The sequence below is a fragment of the Penicillium manginii genome (genome assembly GCF_028828005.1).
Source record: "Penicillium manginii strain IBT 31320 chromosome Unknown utg000008l:1.0-3226943.0:1.0-3228205.0, whole genome shotgun sequence".
In the NCBI taxonomy this organism is placed as follows: Eukaryota; Fungi; Ascomycota; class Eurotiomycetes; order Eurotiales; family Aspergillaceae; genus Penicillium; species Penicillium manginii.
In genome coordinates, this window is record NW_026643109.1 from 2,757,896 (window position 1) to 2,781,572 (window position 23,677).

The window sequence follows — 23,677 nt, forward strand, 5'->3', positions numbered from 1 at the left end:
GCGAAGATGGCTTCAGTTGGCAGAAAATGTGACTCAACCCCTTCAGCGTAAATGTAAGGATTCAAGGGACATCGTCATACATTTTTTTAGAGTGTCATTGTCACAACGGGGCTCGTTGAGTTTCACATAATTTGTTCCTGTTAGTAGCATCTCGAGCTTGAGATGACCCTGTCTTCTCCACTCCCCCCACAGGATGCATGAGAAACATTATGCCGATTCAATCAATTCTTGTGATAGGCGATTCCGCACCAGCCCTGTCCTACTTTGTCTGGACCCGTGGACGTAAGGGGTTTGCTGTAGGTAATCCGTTGGGTTTCCTCTAAAATGCTAGCATTTAGTCTAAATACTCTCTCTGCTAATTCTAAGAAGACAATCCATTATTCTTGCCAGCTAGTAACCATCGACTGGCATTCTGATCATCATGGACACTATGCGACAACAGAATGACGATGTACCGTTGGTACTCCCTGTCTCAAAAGAATTATTGTCAGGCGATGCTAGTAGCGAGGTGGTTCGCGACCGAGGCCATCGCGCCTGGCTACAAACTTTAGGATCATTTATGATCTTTTTCAGTTCAGTGTGAGTTTATCCCATATCTTCATTATAACGATGAACGCTAACTCGACAAAGGGGAATTGCTAATTCATTCGGAGTGTACCTGTCATACTACCTAACCGAGAACACATTTAACGTCTCAACATCAACGGTTTCGTGGATCGGATCCCTTCAATCGGCACTATGTCTTGCGATAGGAATTGTTGCAGGGCCGCTGTATGATCGTGGCTTCTTCCGCACTCTCGTATACGCTGGATCATTCCTTGTTGTGCTTGGCCAAATGATGCTCAGTCTCTCGACTTCGTACTACCAGGTCTTCCTTTCGCAGGGCATCTGCATGGGTCTTGGAGCCGGAATGACTTTGGTACCTGCTTCCTGCATTCTCATTACATACTTTGACCGACACTTGGAAATGGCTACTGGCATTGCTTCTATGGGGGGTAGTATTGGTGAGTACATTATGATAGACTGCAGGTTCACTGGGTTACATTGCTGACACTCTTTAGGTGGAATTCTATTTCCAATCATATTCAGCCGAACCATCGACAAAATAGGATTCCACTGGACCACACGAGTAATAGGGTTGGTCCTCCTGGTCCCTCTACTCATTGCGGCTGCTGTCTTTCGTCCCGTCAAAACGCCTCCTCGTCCTCAAGCCTTGAATCACTTCATCGACTGGAAGATGTTTAAGGAGCCCGCCTTTGTGTCTTATCTTCTTGGAACCTTCCTGTTGGTCCTCGGTTTGTGTATCCCGATTGTCTATCTGGAAAGTTATGCGTCCGTCATCGGTATCAAGAATCAAGCGCTCGTCTCATATATTTTGCCGATTTATCTGGCTGCAAACACATGCGGATGCTTTGGGATAAATGTATTCGCCAAATGGCTTGGTCCCATCAATTTGATGGCAATCTCTATCAGCCTTAGCGGCGTGATGGTCTTTATTCTGCTCAAAGTGACTACCGAAGGCGGTTTGATTTTCATGGTGTTTATTCTTGGTTTTCTCGCCGCTGCTCCAGTCTCCCTACAGGCGGCATTTCTTGTGAAGATTTCTCCAGACCCCCGAGTTATCGGCTCGCGCATAGGATGTGGTTACCTAGCTTCCACTCTCGGCAACCTTGTTGGGCCTCCGATTGCAGGCGCTATCCTTGATCGCTATGGATATGATGCAACTTGGATATTTTCGGCTTGCATGTATCTTACAGCTGCGTCTCTTTTCCTGATTTGTCGGGGGTTCCTCACTCGTTGGAAAATTTTCGTGGCAACATAGACTTTTACGAGCCCGTTATAACTACCTGATGGCCACGCTGGTAGGAAGGGCAAGTTTAGAGATGAATAACGAAATTAAATGTGAAGTACCCTATCCCACGGGGGTAAATGGGATGGAGTGCATCCCGTTTTAGGGTTTGGCTCCAGTATGGCTCCACACCCCCCCCCAACCCCAGCACCATCCATCCCATTTGTTTTGACCATTGATCCCATTTCCACCCCGTGGTCCGATTGATCCCTGACATCCCCCAGCTGTTGATCTATCCCACGGGGGTGGGCGGAACGGATAGCGTTCGGTTTTCTAGGGTTGGCTTCACTATGGCCCCACCTGCCCCGAACGCGGTCCATTCCGTTTTCTCCTGCGGTCCATCCGTTGCCGACCCCGCCGGTGGATCGGCCCCAAACATTGACCCGTTGTTCTGTCGTCGTTGGTCTATCACCGGCCTAATTTTGAGAGTACTGTGACCTGCAGAACATCCATCTGTCGAGGGTGAAAAACCGGACCGGATTTTGATGGGGTACGGTCGGCGGGACCGTTCGGTCGGATTAGGGTTTTCAGGCTACGGACCCCGGCCTGATATGATCTATCATATTGACCGATTCCACCGCACCCATCGCCTAGCCTGTTCCAATCTTCAGGGGCGATGGTTCAAGGACCAGACAACACTTGATCGGAATTCACGATTCCCTTCGTAGGCTTTCTATACCATAGTACCAGTCTACCAGATACGCAGTGTTCGCCCGGTAGTATATATCTTGCCCAGCTTACAATCTACTAGTAGTTTCTCGCTATGGCGCCACCCACTACCGAACAGCTATTCCTTCAACTCCCGGAGTATAGAGTCATTGTTGGCCGCAAGTGTCAACATGCGATCCAGCCTACTAAGATCGTGACCCATCTCCGGCATCCGAACCACCGTATCCCCACTCTGGATGCACAGTATATTCAGTATACCGTATCCACGTGGCAGGGCTTCGTGCAGGAGCCGCAGGGGCTCATCTTCCCCCACTCCGTCATATACCCGATCCCTGGCTTAGCTGTCTACACCGACGGCCTATCGTGTACGGTTCTTGAGAACTGTGACTATGTCTGCCGTAGTATCGACAGTATACGTAAGCATATCAAGGTAGAACATAACCTAGGGCTCAACCCACATGGCCGGCCACCCCAATGTGAGCTTCCTATCCTCCACGAGCTCCAGGCAGAGTGTATGCAACGTGTGACATACCAGCGGTTGTTCCTATCCCGCAAGGGCTCCTATTACATCTACGTTCGTCAGCCACCGGACAATCAATAGCCGAAGGAGCCCCCCGCCCCCGTCGATGTTACCACTCGTCTTGCACAGCAGCTCCAGAAGCTATACGTGACCGGGCGAGCCGAGACCGATCCTACCACTATTAGACCTGGCCCTATCGACAAAGCCAACCCGTAGCTCCATCGGACGTAGTGGGCGGAGTACCTTGAGGGCATCGACCCCCGTCCGCTCTAGGAGTGTATCACGACCCCGGCCCAGGATACCATCGGGCCCGAAGCTATTATACGTTGGCTGTGGGATATAATAGGCAAGGTGGCGGCGATCAGCCAAGAGGTCAGTAAGGGTGCCAGTAATACAATCTGGAGCGACACCGCCTATACTAAGGCCGCCCACAGCACCACCAAGCTACTATAGGCATATATGGACGTGGCCAGCGTGGAGAAGCACGTTGAGCCGTAGCGACAGATCGTACTGTTCTTCGCCCGTACGCAGATACCCCACGACTAGACCAGCCCCGCGTACTAGTTCACCTGCTGGCAGCATCGTATGTAGGACCGATTCTGGGTAGCCGCTATAACTGCCACCGAGGAGGTTTAGTTTCCGGCTGGAAACCAGAGTCCCTAGCCCCCCAGGGATACTGATCCCAAGTAGACCCCGGTCCACACCGTATATATAGATCTTTATGTAGAGCTATCAAACCAGTACATCACAGTGCCCGAATATAAGTGTGCGTTGACTTATCGTACTATGCTAGTCTTTACATGAGCGGGAGCACAATACTAACAACTACCCGCCTATCTTGTCCCGGATGATCAAGATTACACAGTTCATAATGGTATACAAAGTAGTGTTGCTTAATCTCTAGTCCGATACTATCATCACCTACTTATAGGGTCGTGTAAATTAGTTTGATTTCGGGCTAGATAGCCTACTAGAATGCCTACTTAAGAGCCCGCTGGACAACGACAATAAACATATATTAGTAATGCCCCTAGCTGCCCTACTATCCTCCTAGAGTAGTCCTAGTCCCTAACCTAAGGGACCTAGAGCAGTGGGCCTCACTGCTCGGCGGTAAGGGTTTCTTAAGTATGGGCAGAATTCGCCCCACTACCCTCACTGCTTATATATTTTAGGACCTAACTGTACAGAGCTTCTATCGTACGAATACTCTGAAAATTTCATAAGTTTTAAGTTGATATTTCTACTACTACTAGTTTGAATCTAAGAAGTTACTATCCTTTATAATAGTTGTAGAAGTTAACCCTAATTAGTCTAAAATTCTCTAATCTTTTTGATAGGGTGTGACCAGGAGGCTCTACTCTAGAATTTTCGACCTACTTAACAAACTTAGTAAAAAGATATTAATATATAATCTCTAAATATATATATATATTATTTTTAACGTTATTTTCTAGTATTTTTAGATTACTCTTATCTTTTAACTCTAAACTATAGAAACTAATATTTCTACTTTTATCTAAGGGTTTTTTACTCTTCTTTATATACTATTAGTTTGTAATGGTAATACTAAGGGATAGGCTAGAGATCTGTGACTAGGCAAGACTTCAAATGGTAATTAAAGAATAGGAGAATCAACCAATAAAATGTATGAATAGTACAGAGACTAATTCTTGAAGAAATTTCAAGAATAAGGAAACACTGCGTCAAGTCATTCATCCTGACTATCACGTGAATCAGGCACGAATCGACATCGAATCGGACACGAACCCCTAGCGTGACTGAGACAAGATCGGATTGCCAAAGGGAATACAAAGAGAGTTAGTTGCTTCTTACCGAAGCTCACCCTCTTTGACACGAGCCCCGTGACAGTAATATAAACAGGGTAGGAGTAATATAGTATTTACCAAGCAATATAGTGATAGTGATTATATCTTCCCGTAATACTGTATTTTTACCTGTATTATAAACTTGCGGGCGGGTGGGATGGTAGTGAGATACTTACTTTTGCGAGATCATGCCGAAATCTCCAAACTAGACTACAGCCAATCATACTTACAATCAACGTTGAATATCGAAACAGCAAATTACTCAGCCTTACTGCCATGAGCAACGATATTGACCTCGCCGAAAGACTCCTATAACAGTGCATATTCGTGCATGATATGCCTGCCTCAAGCAGGTACTGTACAAACTGGTTTCTACTTACTTTTACTCTGGGTGCTTTCTTATCAGCCGAAGAGTTGCATCCCCTCACACTACTATGGTTTGACGGACGCCATCATCCTTAGCGCCCCTTCGTGAGCGTGATAAGGAGATTGGGCCTCGGTACTGGAGTATCGAGAATATGATATTACACTCAGGATTCCCCTCAGTCTAAATAGCAGACTTGAACAGTTGAATATAATAGAATGCCTTTTCAAGTAAAACCATTGTCATCTTCATCATAGGTACCTTCATCCTGTAATTCAACATATCTGTGGGATCTTATATAGGCTAGTACTCAGGTGGGTATCGGCACACAAGCGATTCGCGGGGGGATTTATCCACGAATCAGCCCCGGACCAAAATCTAGGGATTCTCCAATCCCGTGACAGAACTAACATAAACTTGGATTCGTGGATAGACGGAGCTAGGTACCTCCCGAGTGAATGACAAAGTGTCAATACCAACATCATCGTTGTCTTCGACCTTCCAACTAATTCCGCAAATATCTTAAAAATGCTGCCGACTAAATCGCCGTTCGTTACATAGACCTCCATTCTTTATCATCATAAATCTAACTTCACCTGGCCTCCTGACCGTTCCTTTTGTCGAGATGATTCACAATCCTCAAGCTCTGAACAGTCGCACTGTACTTCTTGTCGCCTCCTTGCATACGAGGCTGCTCCCCGAGCAGCTGCGAAAGTCAGATTCATAGCTTCCTTTCCATGGTTAAATCCCATCAAGCCAAAAGGGGCTATTATGGGTTCAGTATGAAGTTTTGACAGCCCAGCCAAGGCGTCTTTCAAATTAGCCAGAAAAATAGGGTTTTCCGTGCCCTCGCCAGCTAGAGAAAAATCGGTGATTCGAAACTCGGAGGACAGAAAAAAACTAGTGATTCGCTCACGCAGACGAGCCCATGCTAAGTCTGGATTATCTGCTTCAAGAATTGAATCTAGCCCTAGCTCAAAGTCAAGGGTTTGTATCTCATCGTTTGCGAAGCGCACGAAAGCTTCACCACGATTGGGAATAGTAATGCTGATGTATAACAGATGGCGAGTGAAGGAAACGAAAAGGATTGTCGGAGAACTGTTCCATTCAAACTCGTCTGTACACTGCCATAGATCATGATAGCGTTTGCACAGCCCATAGCCGCTAGCGGCATAAACAGCATCTGCCTCTATCAGACGTTTGGGGTACCATGGACAATCACCTGCCCAGGTCTGTAGATCTAGCTCTTGAAGAGCAGTATTGATCATTTCTGGACTAAAGGTTTGTATATCGGGAGACGTAATAGCCACCCTATTCAGATCTTGGCGTATATGCTTCTCTGTGATAAGTTTAAGATTCCAGAGCATTTCGCTAACAATTTTTATGTCGTCCACTTCCACTGGCCGCTTGAGCTTTTCATTCAACCAACGCCAACCTGCCCGCGCCGGAAAGGAGATGCCTAAGAAAGTGTCCAAAAAAGAGAACAGCTTGAAGTAGAACTTTTGGAGAGTTCCTTGATCTTCAAGTAATATAGGCTTGCCTCCTTTGGCAAGACGTGTCATAAGCTCAAGATACTCGGGTTTGCCATGGATCTGGACAACTTCGACGACTGTTCCATTATAGAAATGTACAGCGGATGTCCTGTTAAAAAGGTAGTTAGAAGTAGTCAAGTCACTGAAGTATCTAGACACTCACCCGTATGAGGAAGTTAGATCGAATCCGACTCCTGGGGCGTCATAAATCTCAGCTGGAAGGCATGTTTCACACCGGGGACGAGGGCAGTCATAAAAGGCATGACAAGTGACTGTTGAAAAAGCAACAAGAGTGAATATCCAAATAAATTTCATCTGGAAGACAGGGTTGATACACATACTCGCAAGATGCGGGTTCTGGGTGACGGTGGTGTCAACCCGAGGGGGTGTAGTTCTAATCATGTGACACGGACGAATGGTATTGTCCGAGACTCCGAGTTTCGTTCAAAAGTTCTCCGACGGAGCGGACCCCACGCTGCTAACACCAACAGGAGCGGACTGTTTGCTATTGATATGCTACCACTGTGTTGCACAGGATCTATCTAGTCTATAATTTAGTTTTCTTCTACTTGAATTGTCTCCAGTAAATTCCGAGAGCGAAGTTGCCGAGAATGATGTCGTAAACCGGAACCGTCGGACGCTACTGTATGCAGGATTTGGGCCCCTGCAGCAACTCCACTTGGTTCCTAAATGCTTCAAAATTTAAGTAGTATGCTTGCTAATGTCCCTTTTTGAGGACCTTTGAAATGAGGTCCAAGTTTCTCTTCCTTGATGGGAGGGGAAATGTTATTATTCTATGAATGACTTTACAATGGTTTTATATATGGGGAATGCAACTATCGTACACATTCAAGTTGGCCAATTACTAGTAAAGTTTCACCTGACTTTGGTGTTCCTGACTGCCGCCGTAGAGGGCGAAAATAGCAATATGTCTCTAGACGAATAGACAATGTAACATCGCTTATTCTGCGATCAGTTCAGCAGTCTCTGCATAGGAACAAGGGTCTTACACCAATGAGGCTCACTCATAGACCACGAACTAGATATAGGATAGGTTTGGGTCTTTTTGGACTCCTTAATATCCCGTCTCTTCCGAGTGCACCCTAGAAAAAGGATTTTTTTTTTTAAAATAGTCAGTAAAGTACAGAGTAAGCTCATAAAATCCCGCTCGTTGCCTTTTCTTGTCGCAGAGTACTCCTTCCACGAGGAACGTTTTGACTCCCTCACTCATTCTTTTGGCAAAAGCTTTCGAGGCATACTTTCATTTAAACTTTTTTTTTCCAATTTCAAGGTCGTTCACTACAAACGCTCACTTCGTTTTTCTTATCTCTTGGATTTATTATCCTTATTCGAATTTCTTTGATTGATTGACCAACACTTGAAAAATGAGACCGATAAGAGGGACAAAGGGCGTTCTGTGTGCAGTAGTAATGGTCGCAGCTTTTCCTGGTGGCGTGGCTTCGGGTTTGTTGGAGGGCTGGAGCTACGATCCCTGTCCATCTCTTTGTGACACCTACCACAATGATCCTAGCAACTGGACAACATATCATGATCTTGATTTTCTAGCCCAATGCCAGAGTCAAATGATGATAGATCTCGCTATTTTCACAGATGTCGATGATTCTAATCTGTCTAAGACTATCCGGGCCTGCAAAGCTTCTGATATTTTTCTTGATGGAAAGACGGATGTAAATACCCCTGATGTGACTAGTGGTATTGAGGTAACACTCCATGCAGTATGGAATTCTGCTTCTAGTGAGGGGATCAACATTACATCCGCTTTTCAAGCTGCGGAAAAGATGAAGACGTTTTACGACATTGGCTATTCCTACTAGCCTTCTCTTTTTGCGTCCTATCTAGACACTGTGGTTGCAGTTCATACAGGACCTGGCATGGGTAGAGACTTCATGGCAAAAGCCTTGCTGGAAGAGCTTATGATCTAGTTTAAGTTTTTTTAGATTTCTAAATATTAAGATAAGAACTTTATAGGTAAATATAAAGTAGTACTTAAGTAGTAAGTTCTTACCTATAAAGTTTAACTTTATAATACTTACTTATATAATCTAAAGAGCCTTCTTACCTATAGTCTATTTAAGAGATTAAAATATTACTTAATAGTTATAGAGCTTAATCTATAGTACTACTCTTAGAGCTCTATTAGTATCTAAAGAGAGATAAGTATTCTTCTAAGAAATAGTTTAAATATATACCTCTCTAACTATTTATTTAATAGATACTATACTTACTTCTCTACTTAATTTCTAGAGGGACTATAAATAGTAGTTCCTAGTACTTATAGTAATTATTTAAGATATACTTTCTGTCCTAGTTACTAGTGTAGGTATAGAGTATTTATTTAATTCTATCTATAATATCTATTATTATTACTATAGCTCTCTCTATATAACAACTATTTAGGATCTTATACTACTTATATATACTAATTAATTTAATATTAAGAAGGAGTAACTTACTTTTATATAAGAATATAAATTAGAGTATAAGATAGATATTTAACAGAAGAATACTACAAAGTATATTCTATAGAAGATTATAGAGATTAGTAAGGGGGAGGGGGGGGGGGGGACGAGGAGGTGGAGGAGAAGGAGAAGACTTCTCTACAGTATTATACAAAACAAAAAAGAGATAATTATAAAGCTAAAGAGGATACATTAGATAAGGCAGGAGGCTCTACAGAAGAAGAGCCTCTACTACCTAAGTAATTTAATACTCAGCATACTTCAGGGAGGGCCCGGATACCTTCGATACGGCTACAGGGATATACTACTTAATATAATCTATGATTTCATTCACATCTCTGTTCTCACTGTATCTGATTCAATATAAAAATCACTACTGTATCACAGAATCACTTTATTATCGAAACCACAGCATTACAGCCAAGATCTCGCTTAATCTTCATATTTTATGCAACGCATGTTAGCCCTAGAAAAAGCCCTATCTTTGGGCCATTGGGCCGTTTTGGGCCGGCCCATGGGCCATGTACAGGTCTAGGCACACCAGCAAGATAAGCTGACAAGATATCTTGACGTAGGTCGGTACTGTAAAATTCTAGATACTCAAGCATCTTCACTGACCCCAAGTATAGGCACGGTTATTCCAAAGTTAATCCGAGCTTGGTAGAAGAAGCATCAGTACGAGTATCCAGCCCTTATAAGCCTCGCGCAGGATATTCTTTCGATCCCGACGACTGACGCTGGCGTTGAATGTCTCTTTAACTCTGCCCGTGACATATACCACTATCGTCGAGGGTCACTACGCGCGACAACAATCCAAGAACTCATAATGTACAAATTCACAACAAAGTTTGATATAGAATCTGAAGATCTGGATCTACAGAAGGAATATCTCTCGCATCAAGAGATTGAAGCAATTCGGGAAGAGAAGAATACAGGTCTCCTCAAGGACACTCTTGAGCCTATCAGTGACGATAAAGAAGATGACGCAATGGCCTCTCAAGACCAAGCTCTCACTCAGACTGCCACGCTGCGTGTTAGAGAAAAGCAGCAGTAATGTAGAGTGTCTGATCCCGTAGAAGCTCAAGAAGGTATGGAATCTGATGATAAGGCAAATCTTCCCCTTCCAGACACCCAAACGCGAGTTTCGGGGAGGATTCGAAAGCGTCCGAGATGTGATGATGATTATTTTATAGAATACTAAACTAATAAGTAATTGAAATGAATATTTAAATTCCTCGCAACCTTGCAGCTTTACCTGTAATCAGGATACTCAAAGAAACAGCTTAATATCGCATAAATTGTGCACGCCACGAGATCCAACTTGTTTGCACTGTTTATAAACCCGCGGGTTCGGGTAAAACCCGGACGGGCTGACACTCAGGACCTGAACCCAACCCGCGGGTTCAAGACGTTGACCCGAACCCGACCCATTACGGGTTTCGGGTAGACCCGTGATGGGTAACCCGCGGGTTGTGTCAAGGTCTACCTGCGTGTGTATGTAGGCAGGTAAGCGAGGTGATGTATCAACTCTGGTGGTGCATACCTAGGCACCTCTTCCGCAATTCCTATGCCTCATTGTATGGTTGGCGTAACAATAACACTGGTTAGAAATGTGAGCAATCGAATATTGCTAGACATTAAGGCAGTGTAGTAATAATGTACGACTGCTCAAGTCGCTATACGGAGTACCATATGTTTAGAACGAATAAGATCTAAATCTTTCTTAAAACTGTATTGATAGGGGGGAGATACTGGGGGTGGCTGATATGATAGCTTAATATTCTACTATTGTGGTCAGAAATATAGTTAGGTGCTGGGTGGTTGTAAGTAGAGTCGGAAGGCTAGACATTCTACGGTCGGAAATAGCAGTCTTGAATAAAACCACTAAGCCTTGAATACAGTGACTGCAAAACTTGTAGGATTAGAATTAAAACTGTTATGATTTCCAGGCAGGTTTCAGAAAGTAAAAATAGTATGTGAGTGATGGGAGGAGAGTTCTGAATAACAGTGTACGCTAGTCGGTTTTCAGCCTAGCTCCCGCTCTCTTAACTATGGAGCAGTTCAGAATTACACTGTAGTTCAACGTTGAATAGTTATAGACCAGCTTGATAGTCCGATATCTGTATGATATCAGACGATAGTTTTTTATCATCGGTATCGTACAATATGCCGCAGTCTACTGTACTGGGTTGTAACAATGAGTGGGTGGATTGGAATTTGATTACGTGACGCGTAATGTTTCATGTTTGCCAAGTGTTTATGTAGGCATTTTGTAACGTTGTAGATCTGTTATTACTTCAATTTGTACGTTACCATCTAGTGTTGCAATTCAGACTTTTTCTTCTCTACCGTTCGTCGCACATAGATAAGGCCCACATACTCTCCGTGTCATCAATACATACACGTGCACGTGCACGTGCCCCTAGCTGCCTCTGTCCACTATTGCGACCACAAACAATCACCAGCGACAGTGATTCCCTTGCATCTCGAAAACGGAAGCTTTACGCTTTCAGCCTTCGTCATATTCGCCATCTTGACCATGTCTACAACTCACTCCAGCCAACGCCTGCTTCTCTATCCCGAACCCATCCGCGCGTAAGTTGCGTTACGGAAGCCTTCTGATGATGCCACCATAAAGTAGCTAACTGAGGACACAGTCCAGATGTTCCACTTAAACAAACGAGAGAGACCAATCCGAGACTCCGTGGCTGGTTTCTTGTGATCGCTGCCTTTCTGTATGCTTCCAGCCCGCTCCTCTTGCAGAGACTAACCATCGCAGCATGGAGTGGGTTGGTTTCATTCGCAGAAGCGCCTGGAAAAACGCTGGATTCGGGAGTTTAGGCCTCATCTGGGAGCACCTCGCCTTGACTGAACCACGGTACGACCCCACAGTCTTATTTATTGAACACGGTTCGGACGCTGCGAATTTGAACCTTGACGCCGAGGAAAACTTATATCTCAACGAGAAAGGGGACGAGCAACTTGGCGCTTCATCGACATACCAAAACTCAATTGCACTCTACCGGTTTTTGTACCTTTCGGGCGAACTGACCCCAGTGGATGTGGTCCGGGCCATCCTACCCCTTATCCGGCGTGACAAGTCACCACCCAGCGAGCATTCTTTGGCATGGCTCGAGGTGCATGCCGATTTGGTGCTTGAGGCGGCCATGGCCTCTACGCTCAGATACAAAGAGAAGCGGTCGCTGGGCCTGCTAGACGGAATTCCGACCGCAGTGAAGGACGAATATGACATGGAAGGTTACAAAACGACATTAGGTTCCCGCAACGATTACGCGAATCTCCATGTACCCCAGGTGAGCAGCGAGGATGACGCGAAGAAGGATTCTTGGTGCGTGAGAAAGATGCAGGAGGCGGGCGCAATAGTTTTGGGCAAACTTTCACTGCACGAGTTTGGCATGGGTGAGTTAGTTGCCGCCCATCTGCCAGGGCTTTATTGGCCTTTGGACACGCCCACTAATCAAGTTCCTATCCAAGTGAAGACACAGCTGGCTACAACATCACGTACGGGACTCCACGGAACCCTTACAACACGTCCTACTATACCGGAGGAAGCTCATCCGGCTCCGCCTATGCCGTCGCCGCCGGGCTTGTCCCTGTTTCGCTGGGCAGCGACGGCGGCGGTAGCATCCGTATCCCTGCGGGTTTCTGTTCTGTATACGGTCTCAAGCCTACCCATGGCCGGCTTTCTTTCTTTCCGACCCAGAACCACAGCAACACGGCCGCCGTCAACGGCCCAATGGCTGCCGACATGCGATCTCTCATTGCTCTGTACGACATTGTCAGCAGACCGCACCCCCGATCGAGCTTTCCTCAACCATTGGGCCCGACGTACGATAATGACGGAATGCGGCCCAAGCTCCTCGGTATCTCCGAGGCCTGGTTTGAGTGCGCCACACCTGTTGTCCGGAAGATTTGTTGGAACCTCATTGACCGCCTAGTCGATCAAAAGGGCTACACAGTCGTGCCAATTGAGATTCCCTTTGTACAGGAAGGCCAAACAGCGCACGCCATCACTCTTCTGACAGACGCCGCCACCCTTCTGCACGACACCAATGGCCTGTCCCCGGCGAATCGTATCCTGCTAGCGCTCGGCCGCACGACACCAGCCTCTGATTACCAGCTCGCGCAGAAGCTGCGGCATGTCCTCATGCAGCACCTGGCATGGTTGTGGCAGCAACACCCGGGCATGATCATTGTGACGCCGACGACCGCATCCGCTGGCTGGCCAATTCGTGATGAGTCGGAACTCATGTACGGCATATGTGACGGCGACCAGACCATAAAGTCGATGGTGTACGTCTGGCTGGCCAACTTCTGTGGGGTGCCTAGCATAAGCGTGCCGGCGGGTTTTGCGCCGCCTGAGGATGAGGTCGACGGGGACAAGCCCGCGGGCGCCGACACACCCGGCAAGGTGCCTGTCGGCCTTATGGGCACGGGTGAGTGGTGCTCTGAAGATGCACTTTTTAGGTTTGGCTTGGATGCCGAGGAAGTTTGTTTGGGTAGGCAGAGCCGTCCGCCCAACTGGGTTGATGTCGTGTCCATTGCGAAGGGGCTGAAGAAAACTGAAAGCGCCAGTGAGGAGACGGGCTGTCAGACTTCAGGCTGTGCAGTTATGAGTGATTGGGATCGTGATGAACGGTCGAATGCTGCACATCAGACGCTTTAATGATTGCTTGGGCTCTCTATTTAAAGGATGGACTGAAGTCGTTTCTTATACCCGTTGCATACCTTGTTGGATTGAAAAATCGTTAGATGTCAAGTTTGCAGATATCCGTACTAGCTCGTATGCAATGGGTATGATCTCTCGAGAGTGGAATGGTTTTTGATTGAGTGTCTTCCTGTGTGATTCCTGTGTGTGGTCTGTTGAATGATTCAGGAGTTCTATACTGCATGTTGTCTAATGCGCTCTCTGACCGAACATCCAACCGACTTGTATGACCCCGTAAATATGCCATAATGGCGCTCACATTAAGGTCTAACCACACCGCTTCGTGCACCACCATAACCCGCTTAATCTTGATCATCCGGGACAAAATCGGGAAAAGGCTGTTGGCATCACGTTAGCCATGGGGGACCGACCCAGCACAGTTGATGCACACACTAATGGGCACTCATATTCATGGACTGCGATCCGTTGGTTTAATAACTCCGAACATGAATTCATATATGCCGCCGGTAGGGAATCTTTCTCCTGCCTTCCTAAGAGTCCTAACAATATTTGGAAATCGTTAGGGATTCAACTCCTATGGATGCTATGGTGTATCTACCCATGTAGACTCTATCTCATGATTCACTGTATTTGCTCTGAGCTTTCCAAGTTGCTCTCTGAGACCCAGTTGCATAGCACGAGTAATTCATCGAATGCGGAGTATTTGGTCCCCATCAAGTGCTAGAGTTTAGCCAACATCCTGGACAGCTGTTAACTTTGTATTGTTATTTGGCGCATTACCAATAGTGACTGAGAGCACTCTGTCCATGGCCGTGCTGCTGAAGGACTTGGGTCACAGTTTCACCAAGATGGACACCATGATGCGAACAATCTAGTGTCTCAAGTCCAAGAAGAATCTAACAATAATTCCAATCTTGATCAAGGAAATATCCGTTTATCGCCATAAACGCCTGTGAGAAAGGATATGTCCAGCAATGTAGCGGGATTGATAGACTAATTCCTTTTGGTAGTCTGTTCAGCACAGTGGGCCGTTTTTCTTTCACATTATCATCGAGAGGACGTTGAACAGTACGCACGGAGGGAATTTCCAGTCTTGATTCGGCAAATTGTGCAGTTTAAAGGAGGTCATGGACGGCTGGATGTTCAACAATTCGAAATGGGAGACGAGCGGTAGTAATCCAATTCAGTATTTTTTGGTGAAAGAGGCGGGTATCATACGTATTGTACTCCTCTTGACGGCAACTCCCATCGCGTCATGCACACCTAATCCGAACCGGTTGCGTCACCTATAGAAGTGGTTCAAAGGCCTTATCCCGTACGAACGTGGGAAGTGCGACTCGTATGCTCACAGAGGGACGCTTAACGATCGAATTTCGGAATATTCGCACACCTATTCCACGTTTAACCCTGTGGTATTGGGAGAGGTGCTAATTAAGTGCAGTCCGTAATCGCCTCAATACAATCCAGATTGCCTATGACAAGAAGAGTGTTGCCCTTTTTCGAAAAGCCTGGCGACTACGTCGTTCGAGACAATGAGGTACTTGATATCACCGGGTGGGCAGAATTGTTAGGATGCACGGCCACTAATGTGTTTCTGTTTTTTCTTACCATGGGTTTTATGGCATTTTTAAGAACTTTCCCCTATACCATATAGTAAATACAGAGGCAATTCGAACGACTGAACTCTTCAGAGCCCTGAATTACCATCTCCAACCATCTCCTATACCTTCGCGTTCGGTCAAAATCAGCTCTTGGCTAATTAAATACCTTTACTTCTTTCAAAAAATATAGGTCAATGGTTGGGCATATTTTCAAATTTTTCTATGGTAGAATATATTGTGACTTGTGGGAGTGGTCAAACACCACCAGCACTCTTCAAGATATGGTTATTCAGCGTTATCGACCCCCTGCTTCGTGTATGAGAATCAAAACCCCGATCCTAGTTCTAATTCGCTTTGGTTGCCTCCTTTGTAGTAGTGCATACGGATAACCCGCTATCAGTTTATAGGAATAAATCAGGTGTTAAAGCTGTATACTCATCAAGGGTAACTAGTGTAGTGGGGAGATGTAGTCTCGAGCTTGGAGAATTATGCAAAGTGTTCTAGCTTCTTTAGGAAGCTTAGATAGTGAAAGATGGGAATGCTCGCTGGCTGTCTGCGTTGGCAGACGGGTCGATCGCAGAGAGACAAAACCTCCACACACGCAGTGTGCAGGAGAGTAGGCAAGGCGATGAGTCATGACCACTGAGATATAACCTCCTAAGGCATTCGAGCCTTCATGAGCAGTACACCGATACTGCTACCGCCGGAGGAAAAGAAAAGACAGAATATGACACTTGACAGACGTGTGTATTTCTAGAATGCTATCGCGCGAACTAAATATCTTGTCAGTATGAGGAATCGAGGTACTGGCTAGTACTGAACATGTCCAATAGAATCAGATGATTGATTGATTAGTTGACTGAAGGTCTGAAGATCGGTTGAACGATCTCAGGGGTCTATATCTAGCTATGGCCTGTTATGACACCATAATTGCGAATCCTGGGCGAGCTGTAGACAAATTATGGACTTTGGTTCACGTTTTGGGACCGCGCAATGTGCACGATTTATCGAGGCAGAAACGTCTTAAATGTCACACCGCGGTTTGCCAGCCACCAGGAAGTTGGTAAACAATCATCCAAGGCTGAACACATTAAGTAACGAGGCCATCCACTTGTTGTCCATGTCACCGTCGGATGTGAAGACGAGTCGATGGCATTTTTATAAAGATGGTCTATACGAAGAGGCGGGGGAGGCATACTTGACTATCGAGTTGTTGAACAGTTATGAATGAGCTAGGAAGAGGCTCAAGAAGGGATTGCAACTTGATGGATACATCAGAGGCTCCGTGATCGGCTGACTAGAAACGCTATCTAGCCTCAGGCTGCCTAGGTCTCTTATATCTACGAACGATTCTAGCTCATGAGAGATTTATTTCTTGGCTCTGGTAACCCGAGACATCTACCCACATAAGGTTCCTTCTGCTTGTTTCTGCCTGCTCTGGTGTGCCGTTCACGCTGACCGTCAGTCTGTTCACTCTAACCGAGACCCAACTCTTGGAATTACAGCGGCTAGGTCCAAGTTGAATCTATTTCACCCATATTAGAGGCAAACGCCTATCTGAGGAGTCAGAACAAATATAGAGTTACATTCTCAACGAATGAATACGTAAAAAGAAATACTGCTCCGCACGAATCGAATCGAATCGAACTTTTCCCAGATTCGAATTGAATTGAATTAATATCAATGTTGAGTATCACGGTCGCTGAACCATATGGCAGGGATTGGGTTCTGATATATATGAGGCATCCCGCCCCTGTAATAGACATAATTAACCAGAATCAACATATCTATTTTAACAAACATGAGGCATCCCGACCCTATAATAGATAATAATTAACCAGAATCGATATATCCATTTTAACACGACTCGATTCGTTGAAATTTGCGAACTTCGAATAGTTCGAAAGTTCGTGCGGAGCGGTATTTAGCAGCAGACCTCGCCTAAGGATAACCGATCCCAATTCATAAACAACGACTCTTGGACCCTGGGCTGTTTTATGCGATTTGGAGCCCATCTTCTAATTAAGAACATGAATCGCTAGCCCGCACGTCTCTTGACTTTTTGGTCAGTATGGACGCTCAAGCCGAGCTTTGCCCTCGAGACCAACTCTATGAATCGACTGCCACTGCATTGGATGTAATAAAGGGAGTGAGTTCAAGTGGGCTTAATGAGCTTGATAGTTATATATTTCTATATCTAATATGGACACCGAATTCTAGGCCCACAAATCATTTTATGTTAATACCAAATTTCGTGTATTGATTTGCCAGATATGAAGGGCTGTAGCGAGAACCGTTTAATTGGGGCTAGGTCTGCATACTGTTTACAATCATCTTGGAGAAGGAGAGTTGTTTATGTCGGTCTACCTTGGTTTCCTATAGGAAAAAGGTTACATGTTATCACGTGATATTAACCGGGCCCTGGCCCGTTATATCTCACCGCTGAGCTTTGGGCTCCAAAGCCCCAGGTCCCTTGGGTTAGAAACCCTTACTGCTAAGTAGTTAGGTAGACTGCTCTAGGTCCCTTAGGTTAGAGTTATACGTGTGTAGGAGAAATACACGTATGTAAGACATCATGTATATCAGACAACTAATAACTGGTGAGTTTACGAGGATATATTAGTACAAAACTAGTGTAGGTGGATGACATGTATAGTATTTTCTGTATAAAAATCACCTTAGTAGTGAGCTGTAGCGGCCGTCAGTGATACCGGAAGAGCTCTTCGGGAGCTGATAAATGGTGTATAATGTATCTCTCTCTCTCTCTTTCTCTCTCTTCCCGGTTGTACCTTAACTAAAAAATCCTGGGGTTTTGGATGATTTAGGGTTGACTTGTACGACTGCTATATATGCTTAGAGCTTCTAAAATTTAAATACGGTAGAGAATATACATAGACTTAGAACTTACTAAATTTTCAAAGTAATTATACGGAAAAAATTGCTTGCAGCCAGGGTGGTGGGGCGAATTCTGCCCATAGTTAAGAAATTCTGACCGCCCTGCAGTCAGGCCCGCTGCACCAGGTCCCTTGGGTTAGATTGAACCTTAACTACAATGGAATCAAAATATGACCACCAGTATCCCTGTAACGGGAAATTCCGTAGCGCTCTGTTGTCTGAGACCATTGTAACAACCCTGTCACAGTTGTTCGACAGATATCAATATATCTTTGGAGAGGTTCCAAGACGTTGGAGCCTACGACCCTCGATTCTAGACGGAGGGCAGCAAGATCAAATCTATAGATAGATAAGTTCATTTTCTCCACGATCGAATTGATGGGAGCTTTGACGTTCTGCTGTGTCGTGACAGTGTACAGTAATGCAAATAATCCGCTAGCTTCATGATATTAAGTGTAGAAATTAGATGGTAGTCTTCATTTAAACTCCTATCAAAATAGTAAGACCTTCCGCGGGCAGGTGTTGACCGGCACAAGACCGAACCCTCATTCAAATACTGGGATTTTTGGAATTGATCTAAGTTGATGTAGGTTGAGTGCATATTAGATACAGCAGACAGATGGCTGTCCCTATAGACACTGTACTTTTTCAAGTGATTCCAGCCGTAGTGGTCGTTATGTCCAATGTCCTTGGGATACTACAAGCGCCGCCCGGCCAACACGGTGGAAGATTGGTTTCTGCTGCTTAGGAAATTTAAGACCATTCTGCCCAGTAGCAAATCCAACCGGTATCGAGTTCACATCGAACTAGCTGCGTGGCCATCGAACCATGATGGTAACGGTCTCAATTCCTGCCCCTCCAAACTTCCCTAGGTCCATTGCAAAACATTCTAGTACCCGGAATCCACACTTTTCATATAACGATCGCGCCATATTACTGCTTTCTAGGTAAATGGGAAGTTGGGTTCTGTCTGCCTCAGAAATCCCCCATCGGAGAAGTGTGTAGGCAGCACCACGTCGAGAAAATCGTGGATCGGTCATTAGCATATCTAGATCTGCATTGTACGACTGTCAATATAAACGCGACCCACAGCGAAATTTTGACATACGATAAAGTGGTTGAGTGCCCATGACATCTCGCATGTATTCATGAAGTCTCATGTGAAAGGCCTCCTTTGCTCTGTCTTGCCATTTTTTCGGGCCTGAATCGGAAGTGGCAGGTTTTTTGGACTGGATTTCGCATTCGTCCCTCGGTACTGGATAGATTTTCCATCTTGCGCAGGCCATAATATCACCGGTATCAGGTTCAATGACCTTTTGAAAGTACACACTTGGATCTTCTTTCATCATTTTGCGTTGATTAAGGCGGAAAATTTCCGCTGTCTCTGCGCTGGGTGCGTAGAGAATTCGAGCCGTTTGCGAAGGAAATGCGGCAATCTGCATACGAACGAATTCGTCTATATCCGACTCTTCTAACGTTGCGATTTTAAGCGGGGAATTTGGAGGTGAAGGCATTTTTCCTGAGTTGAAAGTACCGTGGCGTAAAGAAGCCTTACCTAACACGGACCTCGCGCCGGGGCTCCAGCGACTTAAGTACACTCAAACTCGAAATTGCCTTCCGTATTCTACAGAAACTTTTGATCCCGGATTTTAAAGAGGCTAAGCCAATATTGTGCGGCTATACCTCTTTGAGCGATTTTGTGGAGTCTGGCACTTGTATTTTTTGGGATTATTATCCAAGAACATAGATCTTGGTAGTTGCCACGGAAGGCAAGAGGAGTAGCGACGACAGCTTTTTTTCATAACCCCAATCATTTTGGCTAGGGCGTAGGGTGTAAGGCGTAGGGTGTAAGGTGTAAGACGTAGGGTGTAAGGCGCAGGGTGTGGGGGTGTACTGTATGGGGCGCAGGGTGTGGGGGCGTACGGTGTGGGGCCCAGGTAAATTCTCGGATCTATTCCGTTGCCTGCTCTTTGGGTCCTTTGCAGAGTACAGATCATCCTGTTGTATTGGCAAACTCGAATACAACCCCACGCACGAAAACTCGTTCATAACAAATTTTCTGTCATTCACAAAGTTTGCCTAGTTCTATTCTAATCATAGCTGTGTGTATTTTTATCTCTTCCATTTCTCTTCATTTATCGGGCCGTAAATATCTCATCTTCCCTCTTTGAAGCTCCATCAAGGATATGAAGAGAGCCTTGCCAGACGATAGAGCTCCCTATTCGGACGGTACTGATTGGAGCTACCCATTGTGGGAGCAGGAAGTCACCGGCACAATATAATTGGAGCTACTAATGGCAATAATGCCGGGGGTTCTTTTAGCGACGTGAGAGCCCCAAGTCAATATCAGTCGCCGCACGCTAACGAATGTATATGATCAAGCTACCTGATCCTGCCCTTTATCCTGAATCTCGATCTTTTTATGTGCCGCAAGATGCGCATCAAGTACTAGGCATACTATTCGTTTTACCATTCACACTGCTACTCTCTGTGGAATTGTTGATATTAGTACGAACTAGGGAAAGTCTAGCCAGTATTATGAGGTACGGCATGTTTTGTCATGTGTTTTCCTCTCATCCCTTTTTCCAACTTTCGCCTATTTTTCAGTATTCTAATAGTAAACAGGGATTGCTTGCAAGTAAGCCTAGTTGGGATGTTGAACATGGGCTTATTTATAGTTTATCACTCTCCTGGTCATCAAGGAATACCTATTTTCCTTTTCTTGTTCGCATTCTTCTCGTCTTTATCATACTATATACTGTATTGTATCATTGTCGACAGATGGAGGAGGGAGGAACCTTACGTGGACCTTGTATGGGCCAGCCTGCCACAGCAAAGTTTGGACGCTGAATTAAAAAGTATATCTGTCACACAGGATGAAAGTATGATACTGGCCGTCTCATTATCATAATATCTATCGTAACAATAAATTCTACCTCGGTTGTATAGAGTATCCTGGGCTCTGTTCAAGAATCAGTTTTATAAGCAGTATAATATGTAGGTTTATCAATTCTAAACGATACTAACAAAATTTCACTCATTCACCATATAAATGCTTCTCACGCCCGGAGAATCTTATGGTGACAATAGAGCGACTCGGTCCTCGACGTTGTGACAAAGCTGTGTTAGCATTTTCCAAGTGCGGAATGATAGAAAGAAAGCTAACTTGATAGTTCCAGCTTCCTGGGTCACATTTGACAGACTCAAATTGGGAACCCGTATACAAAGATAGGATACACCTCATCAACACGACTTGAGGGAACAGCCACGGCTGTAAAGCACGTTATGGGGCCAATACCACGTCTTGTCTCTGCTCGATCACTGGTGGACAGTAGAACTTGTATTGAAAATTTCCTCTCATCGGACTTCGCCGAAGTAGTTTCTGTAAATATATCATACCGTGCCTGTTTTCTGTAGACGCTTCTCTCTGGCCCTGGAAATGATGATGCGGATTCTCGTATAGAGTTCAATGCCTTACCCTTGTACTACAGTGGGGAGCCAAAATAACTCGTCTGACCCACTTGCTTGCAAATTATTCTGCCACTTTTTCTGCCTCGCAAAAACCTCGCAAATATCATCAAATTGAAGCTCAATACTTAGTATACCATCCATCTCCCTCGATAACAGCCTTTACACGACGAGGCATTGAATCAGCAAGTCTCTCAAATACCCCCATATCTATCTGTGACCATGCCTCTGCTGCAGTAGTAATTAATAGCTCCCTAGTCTCTTCATTATATGGTAGTTTACCACGTAATTCAGGACAAATTTCATAGATTTTTCTGTCAACTTTGGTGATATCCGTATTGACTCGTACTGGTCATGGCCTATCGAGGGTCCGAATGGTTGATTGATTGCTCTAAAAGAGTGTCTATCCCACGATCCTGTTGAATAGGTGATCCTGGTGACTATGTGATCTATCAGATCTACGCTGCATGTTACGATACAGTTCTTTCCGACATGGCCCGATTTACCATACAAATACTAGGCAATGTGGGCAGGGGCTGAAAACACACTAACACTGAGATAGTGGTAATTTACCACATCTCAGGTTGACAGTAACTTCAAAGGAGGCACTAGGTAGTACGCTAAGTAGGTCAGTCCAAAGAGCTTCCCTACTTATAGTATGTTTGTTATAAGAGATAGAACTGAATAAAGAGTAATCCCAAAGGTATACTGTAGTAACTTAGATTGATTAGTCGTGAAGAACTAAATATATATGTGTAGCGAGCGTCCTATATATCCTAGTTCTTTCCTATTGTATCGAGAGGATCCCTTGCTATTCCTAGGGTTAGGTCTATTCTATCCGAACGGATAGGTTAGCATACACTAGTTGTACGATCCTTCTGTTCCTGCGGTGGTTCCTGCTGTAGGATCCCCTATAGTCTTCCTTTAGCTACCCTAAAACTGTGGTTTGTCTTGCGATAACCTTGTCCTTGCGATATATTGTATCGTAGGATACAGCCTATCACACGGGTCGTCCCGTCGTGGGTTAGTAGGGTTCGTACAATATATTCTACCCTAGGTACCAATCCTTCCTAAGGATTTTGGGGTCTTTGTGGGTTTCCCTCTTTCCCCCCAGTTACTACGTATCATGTAGCTTTGGTAGAGATGCCACGATCCCTCGTGCCATCATATACGTGACTAGGCTTCATCAGGGCCCATGTCAGCCCAGGCCCAAAGCCCAACCCACGAATGGGTTGGGCTGGGTTGGGCCTGGGCTGACATGGGCCCTGATGAAGCCTAATCTAGTGTCAACTGGTGAATAGATGTGATAGTATAGTATAGTATATTATAGTATGGGGGGGTTGGCTGGCTGGCTCTCACGATCGATCGTAGACCAAGCTAGATGGTGGCTCTCTTTGTCGTCATGAGATCATAGCCCCTGAAATCCTCAGGTTCAGTATGGCCGACTCTACTATCTATGCTACGGTACTACGGTGCTACGGTGCGACAGGCAGATATGATGGATCAGATCGAAGGGGTGGTGCTCTGGAAACCCTAAAAACCCTGAAAACCCTAGCTCGATGACCCTCCCACCCCGGTCGAACCCCATCAAAAGATCACCATCAACTTCGGCCGTGCCAAGATCATCATTCTACGGCTTGGAGGACGATAAAAACAAGGTCAGTTGTCAACTGGCCAATGGAAAGTAGGTGGCCAAAATCCTGTTTCCCCCGTGGGGCAGACTTAATCCAGGGGTAGGTTGACAGGTCAGTCTCTGGACACGCACCGTGGGCGACGGGAGCAC

General features: G+C 45.3%; 5 protein-coding genes across 5 annotated transcripts; 4 read left to right on the top strand and 1 right to left on the bottom strand.

Moving 5' to 3' along the window:
- Positions 1 to 421: 421 nt before the first annotated feature.
- Positions 422 to 1,822, top strand: N7533_011639 (major facilitator superfamily domain-containing protein; the record flags this gene model as incomplete). Its single annotated transcript, XM_057108289.1, has 3 exons — positions 422 to 579; positions 631 to 1,004; positions 1,062 to 1,822. The coding sequence occupies 3 exons, from the start codon at positions 422 to 424 to the stop codon at positions 1,820 to 1,822; spliced, it is 1,293 nt and encodes a 430-aa protein (XP_056955667.1).
- A 790-nt stretch (positions 1,823 to 2,612) lies between these two features.
- On the top strand, positions 2,613 to 3,119 carry N7533_011640 (uncharacterized protein; the record flags this gene model as incomplete). The annotated part of the gene is made up of 1 exon (XM_057108290.1): positions 2,613 to 3,119. One exon carries the CDS (start codon positions 2,613 to 2,615, stop codon positions 3,117 to 3,119), a length of 507 nt encoding a protein of 168 aa, XP_056955668.1.
- A 2,687-nt stretch (positions 3,120 to 5,806) lies between these two features.
- N7533_011641 (uncharacterized protein) lies at positions 5,807 to 7,162 on the bottom strand (the record flags this gene model as incomplete). Its single annotated transcript, XM_057108291.1, has 3 exons — positions 5,807 to 6,869; positions 6,924 to 7,032; positions 7,102 to 7,162. The coding sequence occupies 3 exons, from the start codon at positions 7,160 to 7,162 to the stop codon at positions 5,807 to 5,809; spliced, it is 1,233 nt and encodes a 410-aa protein (XP_056955669.1).
- A 2,904-nt stretch (positions 7,163 to 10,066) lies between these two features.
- On the top strand, positions 10,067 to 10,294 carry N7533_011642 (uncharacterized protein; the record flags this gene model as incomplete). Its single annotated transcript, XM_057108292.1, has 1 exon — positions 10,067 to 10,294. One exon carries the CDS (start codon positions 10,067 to 10,069, stop codon positions 10,292 to 10,294), a length of 228 nt encoding a protein of 75 aa, XP_056955670.1.
- A 1,485-nt stretch (positions 10,295 to 11,779) lies between these two features.
- Positions 11,780 to 13,927, top strand: N7533_011643 (amidase; the record flags this gene model as incomplete). Its single annotated transcript, XM_057108293.1, has 4 exons — positions 11,780 to 11,835; positions 11,898 to 11,975; positions 12,020 to 12,664; positions 12,736 to 13,927. 4 exons carry the CDS (start codon positions 11,780 to 11,782, stop codon positions 13,925 to 13,927), a joined length of 1,971 nt encoding a protein of 656 aa, XP_056955671.1.
- Between the last annotated feature and the right edge of the window lie 9,750 nt (positions 13,928 to 23,677).